Below are 17730 nucleotides of genomic sequence, written 5' to 3'. Positions count from 1 at the left end.
TGCCTTATAATTGGATATAATTTATCATATTTCAAACATACTTTTTAAATTTTTTGGTTTAAAAGTAGTTCATTCAGACTTTTAGAGAAATGTTTAATTAAAGTTATGTTAATTAATAAAACTTAAATAGACTGTTTTATTAATTAATTTAGTTTCAGGGACTCATGAATGCATTATCAGATTATATATATATATATATATAATCTTGTATCTATTTAAATTGTTTACATTTGTGCATTTAGTAAATATTGAATATTTCTTTATATTTCTGTTTCTTCCTCAAATTACTCATGCTTACTGAGTTCATTTTCTGATTTCTTCTTTCCTACCCACCCACCCCTCTCAAAGTCAGTTAACATGTATTGAGTGTCTGTATTCAATTATCCTGATTTTAGATTTAATAAGCGATATGTTCACTAAACATTCAAATTCAGATGCCTGGCGAGCAGAGCCAAATCATGAGCTGTGGACTAGGGCATGATCTAGTAGCCACTGACTTTAGGAGATAGTTTCCAGAATTTGTGTAGAAAGGAGGATCAAGTCCTAATCTGAGCCCTGGGATACTGGGATATTATGATACCACCAGTGTAGACAGAGATAGAAGAGTCAGTAAGTCAGACTGATAGTGTTGACCAAACCTTAGAAATACATTCCTTGACTAAAGAATGGTTTTTGGAACTCATTAAAGGGCACATTTGAAGGAAAAGGATTGTTGCATGCCAATATAAGATATTAAGTGCAGTCAGTTCTAATAATTGGTCATTGATATAGCATATTAGGTAATTAGTGATCTAGTCTATCACCCACCCAAGAAGAGATACCCTAAAGAGCATAGGAATAAGAGTATAGACATCTCAATTGAAATTCTCTGGTAAGAAGGATAGGGGAGATCAGAGGGTCATGTTAAAATAAACTTTAGAAGAATTATTGAGGTATATAGTCAGTCTTCTATCCTGAGCAAAATTATTTTAGGGCTATTGACTATGGATTGAACATTACAAAAAGACAATACACATAAGAACTTCAGGGAAATATAAACTGCATTAGTGGATTTTAAAATGCCTCATAAGTTCCATTTTATTGTTTAATTAATTATGGATTTGTGAAAAGTGAAAAGGCCTTCAGTGTTAAGTTGTCTCCACTTCAAATGTCAGGAAGAGTCAAAGTTTTGTATAAGAAGTGACAGATTTGTAAAAGCTCTTGTTTGACTGGTATTACAGAACTGAGAGAAGCAGATAGACACTCTGTGGCCCTATTTGATACATTTTATAAAAGGTTTAATAAAAGATACATTTTGTGTGAGCAGTGAGATGAAAGTGGTGGGTCATAGGTAAAAAAAATTGGTATTACTTAACAACACTATCTAATTATTTAATTTATTCTAAAGTGCATTAAGAGAAATTGTGAATCAAATCATTTGAGAAAAGCATAATTGTCTTGTGTTAAATAGTAACTTTCTTTCTATTTAGATCAGCTATGCTCCTTTTGACCAGAGTCTTGGGACCGAAGTCCAGCTCCAGTCTCCTTACCAGTTTCCTGTGCATACCACAGCTCTGTATCAGGGAATTATTCAACTGCTGCTATACTTCACTTGGATCTGGGTTGGCCTGGTGGTTCCAGATGATGTGAGGGGAGAACTCTTCCTTAGGGACATCACAGAGGAGATGAACAACCATGGACTTTGTGTTGCATTTGCAGAAAAGGTTCCAGAATTCCCTGCTAGGGACACAATAAACAGGAAACTTTTTATGGAAAGATTCATATTGACCCGTGTTATTGTTGCATTTGGTGACACATATTCTCTTCTGAGATTTGTCTACAACATCTATTGTAATACCCCTTTTGGTAACATCTGGATCACAACTTCTGATTGGGATATCACCACATTACCCTTTCAACAAAATCTAGGTTATACCTATTTTGGTGGAGGATTATCATTTTCTGTTCACACGGATGAAATTCTGGAATTCAAGGATTTTCTCAGAAGTGTTCAACCTAGGAAATACCCTCAAGATATCTTTATCCAGGATGTGTGGTCGAACTTATTTGAATGTCCTTATTTAGATAAGGACTGGATCAGGGAACTGAGTCAATGCGAGCAAAATGGCAACCTCAGCACCCGACCTTTATATCTTTGGGACATGAATACTTCACCCTCAAGCTACAAAGTCCATTTTGCTGTATATGCCATTGCCGAGGCCCTTCATGAGGAGCTGTCACTCACCGTGGAAGGAGACTCACTCAGGAAAGGTGGTCCCCGAGCTCTTCTCCCATGGAAGGTAGCAATAATTGATCTTGTGTTTTCTTAGGTTGTTAGGACCTGCCTTGTAAGTTCTACATTCTGAGTCATGATTTTTCCTAGTTGGTTTTAGAAAAGTATTTCAGTTGTTACCTTGTTTCCTTATGTTACTATATTTTTCCTCAAAGTATTCCTATTTATTTCAGTAGCATAAAGATACAGTGTTAGAGAATGATAAAGAAAAACACATTTTAATGGTTAAAGTTGAGCTAATATTACTACCAAAAACCAATATGTATATGCTGCTGACAAGTGGTTTTCCTACCTTAAGCATACTCAAACAATGACATTTAAGCCTTTTTATTTTCATATATCTTTTTATTACTACTTTTAATGTTTTTTCAAGAAATTAAAAGTCATAAATCAAGGGACTTTTATGAGTATAAACGTCATTTTTAACGAGATTTTAAGTCAATTTGATGCCAGAAGCTTCTTTTGTTTTCATATACAGATCCTAGAAAGATAGCATAGCTTCCATAAGACTAGACATTATGATCCATGACTGTTCTCTAGCCTATGGGAGGCCGAGGCAGAAAGATCATGAGTTTGAAGCCAGCCTCGGCTGTACAGAAAGACCTCGTCTTAAAAATCAAATCCAAAACAAAACTGAATAAAAAACAGGTTCTCTAAAATGATCCTGGATTGAATGTGGTGGCACTATCAGGTCATATCAACTTTCCACATGCTTACTCCTGGGCACCTGCTTATATTTTCAAACCTTTGCATTTACAACAATGTATCTAAATTATTTTCCTTTATATCATTTTCAACACTTTATTTTTGAGATTGTTTAAACTTGCTTATTATCATTTGCTACTTTCAAACATTTAAATAATGAATGTTATGAATTTTCTATCCTTGCTCCATTTCATTCCTTCCCCCTCCCTTCCTTGCTGGAGCCTTTCTACCAACCAGACCTGTATCACTCCCACGACCTCTTTTTGTAAGTGGTATACTCTGAATTTAACTAGAGATTCTAACCCAAGAGTGTGAGGTTATTACTGGACTAAGGGCTAATTAACACTTTACGTCACATAAATCTTTTGTGTTTTGAATTTTGTGGTTGTTTTCTTTGCTGTGCAGAAGCTTTTTCTGTTAGAATAGATTAACTTGGCTTTCACTGACTGCTTCTGATGTCATATTTGAAAATTATCATCAAGACTAATGACATTGACAAACTTCCCCCTCTGTTTTACTCTAGGAGTATTTTTATCTGTTTTGATCTGTTTTTACTTTATTTGATGTATGAAACAAACAGTTATTTACACGTTGAAACCCTGTTTCCACAACAGCATTTGTGGAAGAGACTACATTTCACCTGTTATTGGTGTGTTGTTTATTCAGTTGGTTTCTGGATCTCTGCTCAGTTCCTCTGTGCTGTGTGCATGTTATATTCAATGCTTGTATGATTGCAATTTTACAAAACTATTTGGAATGGGAAAAACAATGCTTTAATTTTGTTCTTTTTTTTTTTTTTTTTTTTTTTTTTTTGGAGCTGAGGACCGAATCCAGGGCCTTGCGCTTGCTAGGCAAGCACTTAACCACTGAGCTAAATCCCCAACCCCAATTTTGTTCTTCTTGATAAAATTTGTAGAAGATGTGTGACACCTTTTGTCTCTTCTCTCCTGTGGGCATTTTAGACATTGTTAATCTATGAGAAAAAAACTCATTTAACTTTTGGAAGAAATTGTCCAAATCTGTGAAACCTTTTATGTAATGAAGTCTTTTAAACAATTTTAACTCTTCTAATCCTTGAGTTGTTATCTTCCTATGTCTCTTTAATCTCTTTCATCAATGTCTTACATGTTTCACCATAGGGATATTTAACCTATGTCAGTAAACTTATTCCTCATATGCTTGAGGCAAACCAGTGGGAGAAAAAGGGTCTCATGAGGAGTCAAAAGAGTCAGAGACACACCCTCTCCTATTTTTAGGAGTCCCACAAACATTCTAGCTAAACAGCCTCTGTAGAAATGCAGAGGGACCTGGTGCAGACCAATGCAGGCTCTGTGATTGTCAGTTCAGTATCTGTGAGCCACTCAGAGTCATGCTCTGCTGATTCTGTGGGCTATTTTCTCCTGGTGTTCTCAACTGCTTTGGCTCCTCCAATCCTTCCTCTCTATCTTCCATGGCTTTGCCAGGCACTGTCTAACATTTGGCTGTGGGTTTGGTCACCTGCTTCCATCCTACTAAATAAAGTTTCTGATGAGCAGACACTCATCAGAACTTGAGCAGGCACTGCTGTATGAGGAGAGCAGAATATCCAGAGGAATCCATTCATTGACTTGTTGCTGTTGTTGGGTTCCGTGGTGTTTGGTTCTACCTTAGCTCTCTGAGCCTCTGAGCTTCAGGTTCCTGGCCATCCAAGCAGTGTCTGGCGTGGGTTACCTCTCATATATTGAGTCTCAAATCAGACTAGTCCTTGCTTGGTCACCCCCACAGAGACCCAGCACATCTTGCCGTCAGGACAAGTTGTCGGTCCATTGATTTTTGGCTGGATGGGCATTCAAGGCACACGACCGGGAGCTTTGCCTGCTTATAGAAGATGGCCTGTTCATATTCCATATCCTCCATTACTAGGAGTCCTCACTAAAGCCACCGTCATAGATAGATAGTTTCAACTTCACTAGGTCTTGACGTCATCCCTAAATGCCCCGATATTTCATTTCTCTCTGTCTATACCCTCTCTACCTCTCTCTTCAAATATTTTCCTTCTTGTTTCCATCTTCACCCTCCCTCTAGTCTACTCACAAAATCTATTCTATTTTCCCTTCTGAGGAAGATTCCTGTGACACCCCCCCCCCCCAGAACCCTTCTTGTTACTTAGCTTCTCTTGGTCTGTGGATTGTAATACAGTTATCATTCACTTTACAGCAAATAACCATGTGTAAGGAAGTACATACCATGTTTGTCTCACTGGGTCTGGGTTGCCTCACTCTGGATATAATCTAGTTCCATCCATTTGGAAGCAAATTTCCCAATGTCATATTTCTAACAGCTGAGTATTATTCCTTTGTGTATGTGTACCACACTATGTTTATCCATTCTTTAGTTGAGAAGCATCTAGGTTGTTCCAGTCTCTGGCTATTATAAATAAAGTCAGTGTGAACTAACAGAGCAAGTGTCATTGTGGTAGGATGGAGTGTTCTTTAGGTGTCTTCCCAAGAGTGGTATAGGAGAGTCTTGAGGTAGATCAATTCTCAGTTTTCTGAGGATTCATTATCATTGTTTCTATAGTGGCTATACAAGTTTGTACTCCCTCCATCAATGCAGAAGTGTTGCTCTTGCTCAAACTCCTCGTCATCATGAGCTGTCATTTATATCTTTGATCTTAGCTGTCCTGACATGTGTAAGAGGGAATTTTAAAGTAGTTTTGATTTGCATTTCTCTAGTGGCTAAGGATGTCGAACGTTATTTTAAGTGTTATTCAGCCCTTTGTTATTCATAGATTGAGAATTCTGTTTAGCTATGCACCTCTTATTTTTTAATTTAGATTGTTTTTTTGCTGCCTAGTATCTTCACTTCTTCATATATTTTAAATATTTTTTTCTCTGTCAGATTTAGAGTTGGTATAAATCGTTGCCCATTATGTAGACTGCCATTTTGACCTTTTGAAGTTGTCCATTGCTTTGCAGAAGCTTCTTGGTTTCATTTGGTCTCATTCATTAATTGTTGAACTTAGTACATACACTATTAGTGTTCTGTTTAGGAAATTGTCTTCTGTGCCAATGTGTGCAAGGTTGTTCCTTAATTTTCCTACCATCAAGTTCTGTGTGTCTGGTTTAATATACTGTTACTTGTGCATGGTGATAAATATGGATGTATTCACATTATTCAACATAAAGACAATACCATTTTTTAAAGATGTTTCTTTTTATTGTTTATCTCTGGCTTCCTTATCAAAAATCAGGTGTTCATAGGTATGTGGATTTATTTGTAGGTCTTCAATTTGATTCCCTTGCACAACGTGTATGATTTTATGAAAATACTTCGTGCCTTTTATTACTATAGCACTATGCTGCAATTTAAAATTAGGGATGGTGGTGCCTTTGGACCTTATTTTTTTTTCTTTTTTTTCTTTTTTTTTTATTAACTTGAGTATTTCTTATATACATTTCGAGTGTCATTCCCCCTCCGGGTTTCCGGGCAAACATCCCCCTCCCCCCTCCCCTTTGTTATGGGCGTTCCCCTCCCCATCCTCCCCCCCTTGCCGCCCTCCCCCCATAGTCTAGTTCACTGGGGGTTCAGTCTTAGCAGGACCCAGGGCTTCCCCTTCCACTGGTGCTCTTATTAGGATATTCATTGCTACCTATGAGGTCAGAGTCCAGGGTCAGTCCATGTATAGTCTTTAGGTAGTGGCTTAGTCCCTGGAAGCTCTGGTTGCTTGGCATTGTTGTTCATACGGGGTCTCTAGCCCCTTCAAGCTCTTCCAGTTCTTTCTCTGATTCCTTCAACGGGGGACCTATTCTCAGTTCAGTGGTTTGCTGCTGGCATTTGCCTCTGTATTTGCTGTATTCTGGCTGTGTCTCTCAGGAGAGATCTACATCCGGCTCCTGTCGGCCTGCACTTCTTTGCTTCATCCATCTTGTCTAATTGGATGGCTGTATATGTATGGGCCACATGTGGGGCAGGCTCTGAATGGGTGTTCCTTCTGTGTCTGTTTTAATCTTTGGCTCTCTATTCCCTGCCAAGGGTATTCTTGTTCCCCTTTTAGAGAAGGAGTGAAGCATTCACATTTTGATCATCCGTCTTAAGTTTCCTGTGTTCTGTGCATCTAGGGTAATTCAAGCATTTGGGCTAATAGCCTCTTATCAATGAGTGCATACCATGTGTGTTTTTCTGTGATTGGGTTACATCACACAGGATGATATTTTCCAGTTCCAACCATTTGCCTACGAATTTCATAAACTCGTTGTTTTTGATAGCTGAGTAATATTCCATTGTGTAGATGTACCACATTTTCTGTATCCATTCCTCTGTTGAAGGGCATCTGGGTTCTTTCCAGCTTCTGACTATTATAAATAAGGCTGAGATGAACATAGTGGAGCACGTGTCTTTTTTATATGTTGGGGCATCTTTTGGGTATATGCCCAAGAGAGGTATAGCTGGATCCTCAGGCAGTTCAATGTCCAATTTTCTGAGGAACCTCCAGACTGATTTCCAGAATGGTTGTAACAGTCTGCAATCCCACCAACAATGGAGGAGTGTTCCTCTTTCTCCACATCCTCGCCAGCATCTGCTGTCACCTGAGTTTTTGATCTTAGCCATTCTCACTGGTGTGAGGTGAAATCTCAGGGTTGTTTTGATTTGCATTTCCCTTATGACTAAAGATGTTGAACATTTCTTTAGGTGTTTCTCAGCCATTCGGCATTTCTCAGCTGTGAATTCTTTGTTTAGCTCTGAACCCCATTTTTTAATAGGGTTATTTGTTTCCCTGCGGTCTAACTTCTTGAGTTCTTTGTATATTTTGGATATAAGGCCTCTATCTGTTGTAGGATTGGTAAAGATCTATTCCCAATCGGTTGGTTGCCGTTTTGGCCTAACCACAGTGTCCTTTGCCTTACAGAAGCTTTGCAGTTTTATGAGATCCCATTTGTCGATTCTTGATCTTAGAGCATAAGCCATTGGTGTTTTTTTCAGGAAATTTTATTCCAGTGCCCATGTGTTCGAGATGCTGCCCTAGTTTTTCTTCTTTTAGTTTGAGTGTGCCTGGTTTGATGTGGAGGTCCTTGATCCACTTGGACTTAAGCTTTGTACAGGGTGAAAGGATGGATTGATCTGCATTCTTCTACATGTTGACCTCCAGTTGGACCAGCACCATTTGCTGAAAATGCTATCTTTTTTCCATTGGATGGTTTTGGCAACTTTGTCAAATATCAAGTGCCCATAGGTGTGTGGGTTCATTTCTGGGTCTTCAATTCTGTTCCATTGGTCTATCTGTCTGTCTCTGTACCAATCACATGCAGTTTTTATCACTATTGCTCTGTAATACTGCTTGAGTACAGGGATAGTGATTCCCCCTGAAGTCCTTTTATTGTTGAGGATAGTTTTAGCTATCCTGGGTTTTTTGTTATTCCAGATGAATTTGCAAATTGTTCTGTCTAACTCTTTGAAGAATTGGATTGGTATTTTGATGGGGATTGTATTGAATCTGTAGATTGCTTTTGGTAAAATGGCCATTTTTACTATATTAATCCTGCCAATCCATGAGCATGGGAGATCTTTCCATCTTCTGAGGTCTTCTTCAATTTCTTTCTTCAGAGGCTTGAAGTTCTTATTGTACAGATCTTTTACTTGCTTGGTTAAAGTCACACCGAGGTACTTTATATTATTTGGGTCTATTATGAAGGGTGTCGTTTCCCTAATTTCTTTCTCGGCTTGTTTCTCTTTTGTGTAGAGGAAGGCTACTGATTTATTTGAGTTAGTATTATACCCAGCCACTTTGCTGAAGTTGTTTATCAGCTTTAGTAGTTCTCTGGTGGAACTTTTGGGATCACTTAAATATACTATCATATCATCTGCAAATAGTGATATTTTGACTTCTTCTTTTCCGATCTGTTATCCCCTTGACCTCCTTTTGTTGTCTGATTGCTCTGGCTAGAACTTCAAGAACTATATTGAATAAGTAGGGAGAGAGTGGGCAGCATTGTCTAGTCCCTGATTTTAGTGGGATTGCTTCAAGTTTCTCTCCATTTAGTTTAATGTTAGCAACTGGTTTTCTGTATATGGCTTTTACTATGTTTAGGTATGGGCTTGAATTCTTTTCAGGACTTTTATCATGAAGGGGTGTTGAATTTTGTCAAATGCTTTCTCAGCATCTACTGGAATGATCATGTGGTTTTGTTCTTTCAGTTTGTTTATATAATGTATCACGTTGATGGTTTTCTGTATATTAAACCTTCCCTGCATGCCTGGGATGAAGCCTATTTGATCATGGTGGATGATTGTTTTGATGTGCTCTTGGATTCGGATTGCCAGAACTTTATTGAGTATTTTTGCGTCGATATTCATAAGGGAAATTGGTCTGAAGTTCTCTTTTTTTGTTGGGTCTTTGTGTGGTTCAGGTATAAGAGTAATTGTGGCTTCATAGAAGGAATTCGGCAGTGCTCCATCTCTTTCAATTTTGTGGAATAGTTTGGATAGTATTGGTATGAGGTCTTCTATGAAGGTCTGATAGAATTCTGCAGTAAATCCATCTGGACCTGGGCTCTTTTTGGTTGGGAGAACTTTAATGACTGCTTTTTTCCTTAGGAGTTATGAGGTTGTTTAACTGGTTTATCTGTTCGTGATTTAACTTCAGTACCTGGTATATGTCTAGGAAATTGTCCACTTCCTGCAGATTTTCAAATTTTGTTGAATATAGGCTTTTATAGTAAGATCTGATGATTTTTTGAATTTCCTCTGAATCTGTAGTTATGTCTCCCTTTTCATTTCTGATTTTGTTAATTTGGACACACTCTCTGTGTCCTCTCGTTAGTCTGGCTAAGGGTTTATCTATCTTGTTGATTTTCTCAAAAAACCAACTTTTGGTTCTGTTGATTCTTTCTATGGTCCTTTTTGTTTCTACTTGGTTGATTTCAGCTCTGAGTTTGATTATTTCCTGACTTCTTCTCCTCCTGGGTGTATTTGCTTCTTTTTGTTCTAGAGCTTTTAGGTGTGCTGTCAAGCTGCTGACATATGCTCTTTCCTGTTCCTTTCTGCAGGCACTCAGCGCTATGAGTATGCCTCTTAGCACAGCTTTCATTGTGTCCCATAAGTTTGGGTATGTTGTACCTTCATTTTCATTAAATTCTAAAACGTCTTTAATTTCTTTCTTTATTTCTTCCTTGACCAGGTTATCATTGAGTAGAGCATTGTTCAATTTCCACGCATATGTGGACATTCTTCCCTTATGGTTATTGAAGACCAGTTTTAGGCCATGGTGGTCCGATAGCATGCATGGGATTATTTCTATCTTTCTGTACCTGTTGAGGCCCATTTTTTGACCAATTTTATGGTCAATTTTGGAGAAAGTACCATGAGGCGCTGAGAAGAAGGTATATCCTTTTGTTTTAGGATAGAATGTTCTATAAATATCCGTTAAGTCCATTTGGCTCATGACTTCTCTTAGTCTGTTTACATCTCTGTTTAATTTCTGTTTCCATGATCTGTCCATTGATGAGAGTGGGGTGTTGAAATCTCCTACTATTATTGTGTGAGGTGCAATGTGTGTTTTGAGCTTTAGTAAGGTTTCTTTTACGTATGTAGGTGCTCTTTTATTTGTGGCATAGATATTTAGGATTGAGAGTTCATCTTGGTGGATTTTTCCTTTGATGAATATGAAGTGTCCTTCCTTATCTTATTTGATGAATTTTAGTTGAAAATTGATTTTATTTGATATTAAAATGGCTACTCCAGCTTGCTTTTTCTGACCATTTGCTTGGAAAGTTGTTTTCCAGCCTTTCACTGTGAGGTAGTGCCTGTCTTTGTCTCTGAGGTGTGTTTCCTGTAGGCACCAGAATGCAGGGTCCTTGTTGAGTATCCAGTTTGATAATCTATGTCTTTTTATTGGGGAGTTGAGGCCATTGATGTTGCGAGATATTAAGGACTAGTGATTATTGCTTCCTGTTATATTAATATTTGGATATGAGGTTATGTTTGTGTGCTTTTCTTCTCTTTGTTTTGTTGCCAAGAAGATTAGTTTCTTGCTTCTTCTAGGGTATAGCTTGCCTCCTTATGTTGGGCTTTACCATTTATTATTCTTTGTAGTGCTGGATTTGTAGAAAGATACTGTGTAAATTTGGCTTTGTCATGGAATATCTTGGTTTCTCCGTCTATGTTAATTGAGAGTTTTGCAGGATACAGTAACCTGGGCTGGCATTTGTGTTCTCTTAGCGTCTGTATGACATCTGTCCAGGATCTTCTGGCTTTCATAGTTTCTGGCAAAAAGTCTGGTGTAATTCTGATAGGTCTGCCTTTATATGTTACTTGACCTTTTTCCCTTACTGCTTTTAATATTCTTTCTTTATTTTGTGCGTTTGGTGTTTTGACTATTATGTGACAGGAGGTGTTTCTTTTCTGGTCCAATCTATTTGGAGTTCTGTAGGCTTCTTGTATGGCTATGGGTATCTCTTTTTTTAGGTTAGGGAAGTTTTCTTCTATGATTTTGTTGAAGATATTTACTGGTCCTTTGAGCTGGGAGTCTTCACTCTCTTCTATACCTATTATCCTGAGGTTTGATCTTCTCATTGAGTCCTGGATTTCCTGTATGTTTTGGACCAGTAGCTTTTTCAGCTTTACATTATCTTTGACAGTTGAGTCAATGATTTCTATGGAATCTTCTGCTCCTGAGATTCTCTCTTCCATCTCTTGTATTCTGTTGTTGAATCTCGTATCTACAGCTCCTTGTCTCTTCTTTTGGTTTTCTATATCCAGGGTTGTTTCCATGTGTTCTTTCTTGATTGCTTCTATTTCCATTTTTAATTCCTTCAATTGTTTGATTGTCTTTTCCTGGAATTCTTTCAGGGATTTTTGTGTCTCCTCTCTGTGGGCTTCTACTTGTTTATTTATATTTTCCTGGAATTCTTTCAGGATTTTTTGCGATTCTTCTCTGTAGGCTTCTACTTGTTCTCTAAGGGAGTTCTTCACGTCTTTCTTGAAGTCCTCCAGCATCCTGATCAAATATGATTTTGAAACTAGATCTTGCTTTTCTGGTGTGTTTGGATATTCCATGTTTGTTTTGATGGGAGAATTGGGCTCCGATGGTGCCATGTAGTCTTGGTTTCTGTTGCTTGTGTTCCTGCGCTTGCCTCTCGCCATCAGATTATCTCTAGTGTTACTTTGTTCTGCTATTTCTGACAGTGGCTAGACTGTCCTATAAGCCTGTGTGTCAGGAGTGCTGTAGACCTGTTTTTCTGTTTTCTTTCAGCCAGTTATGGGGACAGAGTGTTCTGCTTCGGTCGTGTAGTTTTTCCTATCTATATGTCTTCAGCTGTTCCTCTGGGCCTGTGTCGGAAGTTCAACAGACAGTTCACTTGCAGCAGAAAAGTTGGTCTTACCTGTGGTCCCGAGGCTCATGTTTGCTCGTGGGGTGTTGTTTATGAGCTCTCTGCAGCGGCAGCAACCAGGAAGATCTGCGCTGCCCTTTCTGGTAGCTTCCGTGCACCAGGGTTCCAGATGGAGTTTGATGTTTTCCTCTAGCATCAGAGATGTGTGCAGAGTGCAGTCTCTTCTGGTTTCCCAGGCGTGTCTCCCTCTCTGAAGGTTTAGCTCTCCCTCCCACGGATTTGGGTGCAGAGAACTGTTTATCTGGTAGATCCCTTCAGTTTCTGGCGGTGTCTCAGATGCAGTGGTCCTGCTGCTCTTGGGCCCTCCTCTACGGGAACCCGAGGCCTTATACAGTTTCCTCTTGGGCCAGGGATGTGGGCAGGGGTGGGCAGTGTTGGTGGTCTCTTCCGCTCTGCAGCCTTAGGAGTGCCCACCTGACCAGACCGTGAGGTCTCTCTCCCACGGGGTTTGGGAGCAGAGAGCTGCTGCGGGCCGGGATCTGCGGGTTTGCGACTCCTGGTAAAACCTGGACCTTATTTTACTGTTTATTATTTTAATTCTACTGATCCATGGCTATGGGAAGCCTTTTCATCTTCAGATGGCTTCTGTTTATTTATTCAGAGACTTATAGTTTTTTTTCTTTTGATTTTTTTTTTATTAACTTGAGTATTTCTTATATACATTTCGAGTGTTATTCCCTTTCCCGGTTTCCAGGCAAACATCCCCCTCCTCCCTCCCCTTCCTTATGGATGTTCCCCTCCCAACCCTCCCCCCATTGCCGCCCTCCCCCCATAGACTAGTTCACTGGGGGTTCAGTCTTAGCAGGACCCAGGGCTTCCCCTTCCTCTGGTGCTCTTACTAGGATATTCATTGCTACCTATGGGGTCAGAGTCCAGGGTCAGTCCATGTATAGTCTTTAGGTAGTGGCTTAGTCCCTGGAAGCTCTGGTTGCTTGGCATTGTTGTACTTTTGGGGTCTCGAGCGCCTTCAAGCTCTTCCAGTTCTTTCTCTGATTCCTTCAATAGGGGACCTATTCTCAGTTCAGTGGTTTGCTGCTGGCATTCCCTTCTGTATTTGCGGTATTCTGGCTGTGTCTCTCAGGAGCGATCTACATCCGGCTCCTGTCGGTCTGCACTTCTTTGCTTCATCCATCTTGTCTAATTGGGTGGCTGTATATGTATGGGCCACATGTGGGGCAGGCTCTGAATGGGTGTTCCTTCAGTCTCTGTTTTAATCTTTGCCTCTCCCTTCCCTGACAAGGGTATTCTTTTTCCTCATTTAAAGAAGGAGTGAAGCATTCACATTTTGATCATCTGTCTTGAGTTTCGTTTGTTCTAGGGATCTAGGGTAATTCAAGCTTTGGGCTAATAGCCACTTATCAATGAGTGCATACCATGTATGTCTTTCTGTGATTGGGTTAGCTCACTCAGGATGATATTTTCCAGTTCCAACCATTTGCCTACGAATTTCATAAACTCGTTGTTTTTGATAGCTGAGTAATATTCCATTGTGTAGATGTACCACATTTTCTGTATCCATTCCTCTGTTGAAGGGCATCTGGGTTCTTTCCATTTTCTGGCTATTATAAATAAGGCTGCGATGAACATAGTGGAGCACGTGTCTCTTTTATATGTTGAGGCATCTTTTGGGTATATGCCCAAGAGAGGTATAGCTGGATCCTCAGGCAGTTCAATGTCCAATTTTCTGAGGAACCTCCAGACTGATTTCCAGAATGGTTGTAACAGTCTGCAATCCCACCAACAATGGAGGAGTGTTCCTCTTTCTCCACATCCTCGCCAGCATCTGCTGTCACCTGAGTTTTTGATCTTAGCCATTCTCACTGGTGTGAGGTGAAATCTCAGGGTTGTTTTGATTTGCATTTCCCTTATGACTAAAGATGTTGAACATTTCTTTAGGTGTTTCTCAGCCATTCGGCATTTCTCAGCTGTGAATTCTTTGTTTAGCTCTGAACCCCATTTTTTAATAGGGTTATTTGTTTCCCTGCGGTCTAACTTCTTGAGTTCTTTGTATATTTTGGATATAAGGCCTCTATCTGTTGTAGGATTGGTAAAGATCTTTTCCCAATCCGTTGGTTGCCGTTTTGTCCTAACCACAGTGTCCTTTGCCTTACAGAAGCTTTGCAGTTTTATGAGATCCCATTTGTTGATTCTTGATCCTAGAGCATAAGCCATTGGTGTTTTGTTCAGGAAATTTTTTCCAGTGCCCATGTGTTCCAGATGCTTCCCTAGTTTTTCTTCTATTAGTTTGAGTGTGTCTGGTTTGATGTGGAGGTCCTTGATCCACTTGGACTTAAGCTTTGTACAGGGTGATAAGCATGGATCGATCTGCATTCTTCTACATGTTGCCCTCCAGTTGAACCAGCACCATTTGCTGAAAATGCTATCTTTTTTCCATTGGATGGTTTTGGCTCCTTTGTCAAAAATCAAGTGCCCATAGGTGTGTGGGTTCATTTCTGGGTCTTCAATTCTATTCCATTGGTCTATCTGTCTGTCTCTGTACCAATACCATGCAGTTTTTATCACTATTGCTCTGTAATACTGCTTGAGTTCAGGGATAGTGATTCCTCCTGAAGTCCTTTTATTGTTGAGGATAGCTTTAGCTATCCTGGGTTTTTTGTTATTCCAGATGAATTTGCAAATTGTTCTGTCTAACTCTTTGAAGAATTGGATTGGTATTTTGATGGGGATTGCATTGAATCTGTAGATTGCTTTTGGTAAAATGGCCATTTTTACTATATTAATCCTGCCAATCCATGAGCATGGGAGTTCTTTCCATCTTCTGAGGTCTTCTTCAATTTCTTTCCTCAGTGTCTTGAAGTTCTTATTGTACAGATCTTTTACTTGCTTGGTTAAAGTCACACCGAGGTACTTTATATTATTTGGGTCTATTATGAAGGGTGTCGTTTCCCTAATTTCTCTCTCGGCTTGTTTCTCTTTTGTATAGAGGAAGGCAAGTGATTTATTTGAGTTAATTTTATACCCAGCCACTTTGCTGAAGTTGTTTATCAGCTTTAGTAGTTCACTGGTGGAACTTTTGGGATCACTTAAATATACTATCATGTCATCTGCAAATAGTGATATTTTGACCTCTTCTTTTCCGATCTGTATCCCTTTGATCTCCTTTTGTTGTCTGATTGCTCTGGCTAGAACTTCAAGAACTATATTGAATAAGTAGGGAGAGAGTGGGCAGCCTTGTCTAGTCCCTGATTTTAGTGGGATTGCTTCAAGTTTCTCTCTATTTAGTTTAATGTTAGCAACTGGTTTGCTGTATATGGCTTTTACTATGTTTAGGTATGGGCCTTGAATTCCTATTCTTTCCAGGACTTTTATCATGAAGGGGTGTTGAATTTTGTCAAATGCTTTCTCAGCATCTAATGAAATGATCATGTGGTTCTGTTCTTTCAGTTTGTTTATATAATGGATCACGTTGTGCGTGTGTGTGTGTGTGTGTGTGTGTGTGTGTGTAGAATATAGGCCTACTTCTGACATGCATTAACCCTATGATAAATGTTTGATATGTATAACAATAATGAGAGACACAGAAGCATACAGTTTGAGAAAGAGTGAGCAGTTACAGAAACCACTTATATTTGCATCTCTGTGACTTATAGCACAAGTTCAGAATGTTATTTTTCACTTTTAGCTCCATCCATTCTTACAAAAGTGCCAACTTGGGAGAAGCTCCAATGAGCAGAATGTCATGAACAATGAGGTTTCGGCAACCAAGCTTGACATCTTTAATTACCAGTCTCTGCAGAGTGGTACCAAAGCTCAAGTGAAAGTTGGCAAGTTTGTATATGAATCTCACAGTGTTCAACATTTTTCCCTAAATGACAAAATCATAATGTGGGGTGAACACCACAATCATGTGAGTATCTTTGAGGTTGGCACCATGTACTGTTCTAAGAGTAGAATTCCTCAGAGAACAAGGTTGCCAGAAATCATTACCCTTTGGCCCAAGAAGAACAAAGAGAGTTAATTGCCAATCTCTGTATGCTTCTGGGTCCCAGAATAGCAAGAGAGAGCTAATGGTTAGAGGTCATTAGCCTTTGGCCTTCATCCATCACTGTCTCACACCTCAGTACCTGACTGTTGGTATGGGACCCCAGCAAATTGCCACTCTTTCCTGTCTACTTTTATGAGAGTTAGGTGTATCCTATCTCTGACTCACTCTGTCAACTCTGATTCACTACTTTGTCTGCCCTTCAATTAGAAGTTACTTTCAAACATGGGTGCTTCCTTCTACAAACTAATTTTACATTCTTTGTTGGGGATTTAAAATGTGCTAAGAGTTAAGCCATACCACAACTAGAAAAGGATTTTTCAGTAAATAACCGAATCTCAGAGTACATAGTGTGATTAAATATCCTGAATAGATATTTCTGGATTTGAATTTTAAAACTATATTCACATTCATCCCCTTATTATTGGAACTCTTAACCCTGAATATCTCAGTGATGTGAAAAAAAGAGGTGATATATAGTAATGTGGAACAATTATGGTCTTCAAGAGACACAATGAATTTTCTCCAATGGAAGACCCTGGATGTGCCAACCACTGCAAGGCAGGTCTCATGTTCAGGAGTAGTTATGTAGCAAAGTGGAAGAATCCACAATATTTATATACATAATTTTATGTGGTCATAGTTTGGTGAGTTTTGTTTTGCTTTGTTTTTCTTTTCTGTGCCATTGTACTTTTTTCTAGTTTTTTTTGTAGTTGTTTTATTGGGATTTTGATTTGTTCTTTGAGAAAGAGCATAAAGTTTGGTGGCCAGGGAAGACAAGAGGATCTAGACAGACTTAGGGGAGGGGAAGAATATGATCAAAATATATTCAAAGTTTAAAAATTGTTTTAAATATAAGTATAATAAATATAGAAATAAGAGTTGAATGAAATAAAATAGAGCAAGAGTTCAAAAGAGAGAGGGGGAGAGAGAGAGACACTTTGCTTTGCACTCTCTAAAAGCATAGTAGTTCTTGATTGTTACAAAACACAGATGCACAGATGTCCTGCTTAAATCTATCATCTGGATGCTAATGCTGAATGTCATGTGTTGACTGTCTTCCTTCCTCCCATGTCTTCTATGCAGACGCCTTTTTCTGTTTGCAGTCAAAGTTGTCCACTTGGATTTAGGAAATCACCTATTGAAGGGAAACCATTCTGTTGTTTTGATTGTCTTCCATGTCCAGATGGAGAGATTGCAAATGAAACAGGTATTTACAAAATGAATATGACTGTGGACATTTTTGGAAATGATTCTGAATATAAAAAAATCTAGAAATCATTCTGGATGTGGAAATTTTGAGAAATGATTCTGAATGTGGGAATGATTCACAACAGTATAGGGGTGAGTAACTCAAAGCATGAAGACACAGTGACAATTAT

General features: G+C 39.0%; 1 protein-coding gene across 1 annotated transcript in view; it reads left to right on the top strand.

Moving 5' to 3' along the window:
• Positions 1-17730, top strand: part of Vom2r51 (vomeronasal 2 receptor, 51) — a 49820-nt gene that overhangs the window by 13260 nt on the left and 18830 nt on the right. Inside the window, exons 3-5 of the mRNA NM_001099510.1 lie at positions 1470-2279; positions 15989-16213; positions 17435-17558. Of these exons, the coding sequence (NP_001092980.1) occupies positions 1470-2279; positions 15989-16213; positions 17435-17558 (1159 nt within the window). The remainder of the gene's footprint in view (positions 1-1469; positions 2280-15988; positions 16214-17434; positions 17559-17730) is intronic.

The sequence above is a fragment of the Rattus norvegicus genome, chromosome 4 (genome assembly GCF_036323735.1).
Source record: "Rattus norvegicus strain BN/NHsdMcwi chromosome 4, GRCr8, whole genome shotgun sequence".
Classification (NCBI taxonomy): Eukaryota; Metazoa; Chordata; class Mammalia; order Rodentia; family Muridae; genus Rattus; species Rattus norvegicus.
The sequence above is the reverse complement of the archived record's forward strand: the minus strand, read 5'-3'. Positions and strand labels throughout refer to the sequence as shown.